Source organism: Chrysemys picta, unplaced genomic scaffold, assembly GCF_011386835.1.
Source record: "Chrysemys picta bellii isolate R12L10 unplaced genomic scaffold, ASM1138683v2 scaf2578, whole genome shotgun sequence".
Taxonomy (NCBI): Eukaryota; Metazoa; Chordata; order Testudines; family Emydidae; genus Chrysemys; species Chrysemys picta.
The window spans coordinates 2,126-7,368 of NW_027055281.1; the positions used below are offsets into that span (position 1 = coordinate 2,126).

The window sequence follows — 5,243 nt, forward strand, 5'->3', positions numbered from 1 at the left end:
AAGGTTATATGAAGAGGCACAATGTAAAGTGATATGAAAATTATCAGAGATTTATCTACAACGGTCACTTCAGGCAGAGCTGAGACTAGAAGCCACATTTCTAATAAGGCAGACCCAAGTATTGTGCACTCAGCTACACTGTCTTTCAGATTGAGCATGCCCAATATATGTGCTTTAGTTACTACAGGTGGGGATAGACCCCCGGGGATTCCTGATCTCCACTCTTCTATACTGTCTAGCAAAGAGTTGTGTAACCCTCTGGCACAGTGTGTGTTAAGTCCCCCTCTTGTCCACACAGCAGACAGCAATTGCGTCTGTGCTTCAAGTGGCGCAGGTCTGTGTGGGGATGTGAAGGTCAGAGCTCAAACCTCCCTGAGCGCCTGTCATGGTTTCACTTGATAGTATTGGGTTTCCTAGTCTCCTCTTTATTTATCAAGCTGGTGTATTGCGTTCCTGCCGTGAGAACACAGCCTTTCCCAGTGGGACTGGAGTTAGGAAATACTGTGCTGTCAATGACGATGCTACACTCAACAAAAGGCGGGGGGTCAGTCATGTGTCACTTGATTTGGTGCTGGAGGCAGACACTGATAGGTGTGAAGGGGGAGGGAGTGGGGATCGCTGCATGGTTCAGGCTGGGTAGAGAGGTCTGGCTGGCGGTGGCGAGGCCAGGGGTCCGGTCTAGTTTAGGAAAGAGAGAGCTGGTGCAGGAAGAGGATATTTCCCTACTGAGATGGCTTTTCTCTGCTCTGCAGGTTTTATGGCCTGGGCTGCTCCTTCAACTGAGCCCAGCAGCCCATGGGCCAGCCCTGCCTCTCCTCCTGCAGACCTCGGTCGGGGTGGTAAAGAGGATGCAGGAGGAAGGCAGGCTGCCCTTGGCCAGGAGGTGCGGCAAGGCGAACAGAGGTGAGTCCCAGTATTTTATCCACCCGCTCTTAGTCCTTCTGTAGCGAGAGGCGTCTGCCCCCAGGTGGGGTGGGGATCAGCTCTTGGCTCTGGTTCCGGCTCACTGCAAGGACACAGCCAGCCGTCAAGGGCGCAGGCAGAGCTCAGAGCCGAATGCAAAAGATCCCTCCAGAGCCTGATGGGATGCCCCCCCTTTCTGTTCACAGGGTGTCGGTCAAGCCCCAAGTCCACTCTACCCCAGGAGCTGCTGGCTCGGCTGCTGGTGAGTAACCCGCAGCCAGGAGGTTCCTTATGCTCAGTGGGAAGGAGCCGCTCCTGGAGCTGGCATGCAGTGTGTGGTGGCTCTTCTCCCCGCAGCCCCCAGAGGAGCTGGCTCGTCACATTCCTCGCGTTCATTGCACATCGACCCAGCGCCTCTCGGTATTTAACAGAACCAGCGAGCTCTCTGAGCCATCCACCTTCCTGGCTCCCCTGATCCTGGGGCTGGACCGGGTCCCCCAGCACCAGTTAGTGCAGCCCTCGGACGGCTCCAATAGAAGCCAGCTGGAATGAGCCCTTAGGGACTGTTGTGCAGGCCCCCTCCTGCCCCCTGGCCTCCAGCATCCTCCCTTACCAAGGGGCAGCTGGGGATTCCCTTTATGGCCCAGCTGCCTCTTTCGGGCTGCTTCAAGCTCCCCTTGTGCTGCTCTAACCTAGGCCAAGGATCTGACCCAGCAGCTGCCTGACGGCCTCTGGATAATCCTGTCTCCCTTCATCTGAGCTAGAGCCAGCCCAGGAGTGAGAGGATGGAAGGAGCCAATAGCTGGTCCATGGACTGCCCCTGATCACCTGAAATATCCATCTCAATTCTGTCCTGGTTGTCAGCTCCACCTCCCTGCTGTCTCCTTCCCTCCATCACTGAGCTCTCCCCCTGCACGTGTAGGGAGCTCTCTTCTCACACTGCCTCACAAGGGAGGGGTACAGCCACCTCTGCCTCTTTGTCCGCCAGATGCTCGGTGCGTCTTCGTTTATGACGGTGCAGGTCAGAAGGGCAGCCATGTTCCTCCTCTTCGAGCTGATGAGCATGTTCCAGGCCGGGTCGGGCCGGTTCTGGAATAACTACAAGACGGAAATGCTCCTCTACGTGGAAGGTGAGGAGGGAGTGTCTCCCCTTGCAGGAGCAAAGGGAGGGGACACCGTGATGCTGGGCTCAGAGAGGGAGAGGCCAGGGCCTCCCTCTGAATCCAGTATAATATGATGCTGTGACCTTGGAATCCGAGAGGATCACGTCAGGATCATATCCCTTGGTTCATCTAGCCCAGCCCCCCATGCCTAGACAGGAAGGATCCTTTCCAGGACCGTATCTAACCTTCATTCGACATCTCACACCTTAGGGAAGGATCTTGGCAAGCAGAACTCCTGGGTATTTCACATCAAGGGGTTTGGGTTTGAGGAGCATTGTTGTCCATCAGCAATTTGCAAAGAGCCATGGGTCCCCTCGGGGCCCGTGAGTCGGCAGCTCCTCCCCACCCCCTGCCAAACAAGAGCCAAGTTGAAGGCTGCTCCTCAGTAGAAGGGTCTAAACACAAAGGAAACTGACCTGCCCATCTCTTCCAGATCACAAGACCTGCTTCTGCCAGAGGGAGTGGGAGCAGCAGCTGCTGCAGGTAAGGGTCAGAGAAATGGAGGGCTGGAAAGGAACTCAAGAGGTCATCTAGTCCAGCCCCTGCCCCCCCCCCCCCCGCCCACGCTGAGGCAGGATTAAGAGGCCCCTCAGCAGCACTACATTGTGGGACAGAGGAAGCGGCTGAGTCCAGCAGATGCAATTGGAGAAGCACCAGGGGCAGCTCACAAGGATTCACAAGCATTAGGAGATACGTGGGGGGTGACAGTGCACGCTCCCTCTTCCCCTCCCCTCCCAGCTGTGGTGGGTTCCTGGCTGGAGCTATTGAAAGGACCAGTTTCTTGGCCCCTCTCGGTTCTAACTGGCTCTTCTTTCCCTGGCAGTTCCTGGAAGACCTTCTCTTTTTCATCTCGGACCACACCTGGCTGGGTTGTTTCATCACTAGTATCAGGCGCCAGCTGGCCTACGGTGATAAGCGGCCCGGTGACAAGGTCAGTGACCTGGAAGGAATTGGGATTCAGTGCCTAGTTCAGAACAGCAGTCGCTAACCAGGGGCAGCTTGGGGTCAGTGAAACAGACAACTATACCCAGTGGGCTCTGTGTATGCCTCAATGCATCCCGCATGATGGTGTCTCTTTCACAGAGCTTTCTCTACAAGTGCTGGGGCACCGTGATGATGTTTTTTCCAGCAGAGAGCATCAAGCCCCAGCTATGGCTTCTGGTGGAAATGGTCGATTTCCGAGAAGAAGAGGAAAGAGAGGTGAGGTCTTTGCTCCTCCACTGTCAAGTGATCCCTCATTCTTTGTCAATCCCCTGATGCTACATGTGTATGTTCTGCCTTGGACAAGGTCCAGTGGATTGAAAAGATCTTCCTTATACCCATGCCCATGGCAATGACTTTGAGAGCCCATCTTGGCCCCTTGGCTTGTTGCTCAGCATTCCCAACCTCCATCTTTCTGTCTCTCAGGGATTCGCCCGAGCGCTTGGGCTGTGTGCCAGGCAACAGCTAGACGAGATTTTCGCCATCCTGGAGCACTGGGAAGAGTTTGTCAGCAGGGTGCAGCTCCAGCCTTCTGCCGGTGGCTCTCTGGAGGTACGGTCCCACCTAGCATCTCTGTTCTTTCATCCATCCCTTCACCAGCCTTTGCAGGTAAAGGGACCTGCCAGGGAGGACCCTGCTTCCCAGAAGCCTGTTCAGCGAAGAGCTGAATTTCCAAGCAGTGGCTCAGCCTCCGTGCAGGGAGCCCTTTCCTTACTCCTCCGTGGAGTTGCAATCACAGCACAATGGGGTGGATCCAGGGGGGAAGGTGGGTCCTGTTGTCTAAGGTCTCCAGGATATCTCCTGGGGAGCTCAGACATGCTCCATGCAGCCCCATAAACAAGGCTCAGAGAGGGCCCAAAAGACACTGCCAAGCCATCAGCTCCCGCTGACACATTTCTAGCAGAAGAGACCCTTGGTCTTCCCCTGAACTGGGCTATTTCACAGACCTTCCTGGCAGACTCACCAGGGCTGGCATGTCTGACATTAACCTGCATCCCCCCTTCCCCTGCACCACCACCACCACCTTCCCAGTAACTCTCTGGGCCAGTGCAATCCACTGTAGTGCCAGTGACATCTCTGGAGCTAGGCTGAATTAAAGCAGCTGCTAGTGCGTCCCCTTCGGCTGCCGGGTCACCTCAACCACCCAATCCTGGGGAGCTGGGAAGGGCCTCGGAGTCCAGGCAATTCAGCTCAGCAGAGTAGCCTTTGGTTGCTAAGCCGGCTGGGTGAAAAATCCTCCCCTGGCCCCATTTGTAAGTTAGGAGCAGCTGGAGGCCATCCCTTCTCCTCACTCTTTCCTTTGCAATTCTCAGGAGCCAGCTTCCATCGAGCAGCTGAGAAGCCTCCTGCTCCTCACCTATGGGCACGTGGTCCACTCAGGCCCCACGGACCTCATCCTAGAGACCATAGGCTTCAATATCCTGGCTCCCATGCGACAACATTATTTTCTGAGCCCACACGTAAGTCAGAGCCCTCCCTTGTCCGCCCACACAGCACCTACCTGGGCTATGCACAGCAGCACAGAGCTATGTCTTTGCATAAACTCAGCTCAGAGGGCTGGCCCTTTGCCCCAGGAGGGACAGGAGACATGGGAACAGCACCATTCTCTGTGACTGCCCCATCTCAATTAGCTTCTCTGATTCCAGGCCCGTGGAAGCTAATGGAAGGACTCCTATCTGGGCCTTGTTAGAGTGTAACTGAGCATCACTTGGTGCTATTGTCCCAGAGACGACTGTACCCTGTTTGGTACCTCTAGGCTTGTGCTGCACTCACGGATCAGGAGATAAAGATTTAGGGCCTTTTTCCCCACACACTGCCGTCAATGGTGTAGCTGGACACAAAAGGCGCACAGGGGGATTCAGGCCCCTAGCCCGGTTGACAGGCTCTGGTGCTGAAGGGGGATTTTTGAGATAACTCTAGGTTGTTTTCTTGCCATCGGAGGTTTGAGGCCAACGTTCAGTCCTACGCTGGTTACAATGCCCCTATGTGCGTCCCAGAGAAAAGGAGAGGGGATGCTACTTTGGTTTAACTAAATGTTCTCTTTGGAGAATGGATGCCTTGGTAGGGAGAGCCCAGCCAACTGCAGAGAGCAGCAGATTCCTGTCCCAGATCGGCCAATTACGACCTGATTGTCAGGGGAGCTGAGCAGCCCCAGGGCCCACTGACAGCTCTGGGAACTGAAAGTGCTCAGCACCT

General features: G+C 55.5%; 1 protein-coding gene across 1 annotated transcript; it reads left to right on the plus strand.

The window, feature by feature from the left end:
- Positions 1-698: 698 nt before the first annotated feature.
- LOC135980301 (maestro heat-like repeat-containing protein family member 1) lies at positions 699-3,059 on the plus strand. The gene is made up of 5 exons (XM_065580333.1): positions 699-903; positions 1,110-1,165; positions 1,892-2,033; positions 2,500-2,549; positions 2,890-3,059. Exons 1-5 carry the CDS (start codon positions 849-851, stop codon positions 3,052-3,054), a joined length of 468 nt encoding a protein of 155 aa, XP_065436405.1. The 5' UTR covers positions 699-848; the 3' UTR covers positions 3,055-3,059.
- The last annotated feature ends 2,184 nt before the right edge of the window (positions 3,060-5,243 follow it).

Bases quoted from the DNA above. Each gene is read 5' to 3' on its own strand.
- LOC135980301 (XM_065580333.1), top strand. From the start codon at position 849: ATGCAGGAGGAAGGCAGGCTGCCCTTGGCCAGGAGGTGCGGCAAGGCG. The intron at 1,166-1,891 runs GTGAGTAACCCG...TTTGTCCGCCAG, and splicing joins AGCTGCTGGCTCGGCTGCTG to ATGCTCGGTGCGTCTTCGTT. The intron at 2,550-2,889 runs GTAAGGGTCAGA...TTTCCCTGGCAG, and splicing joins GGGAGCAGCAGCTGCTGCAG to TTCCTGGAAGACCTTCTCTT.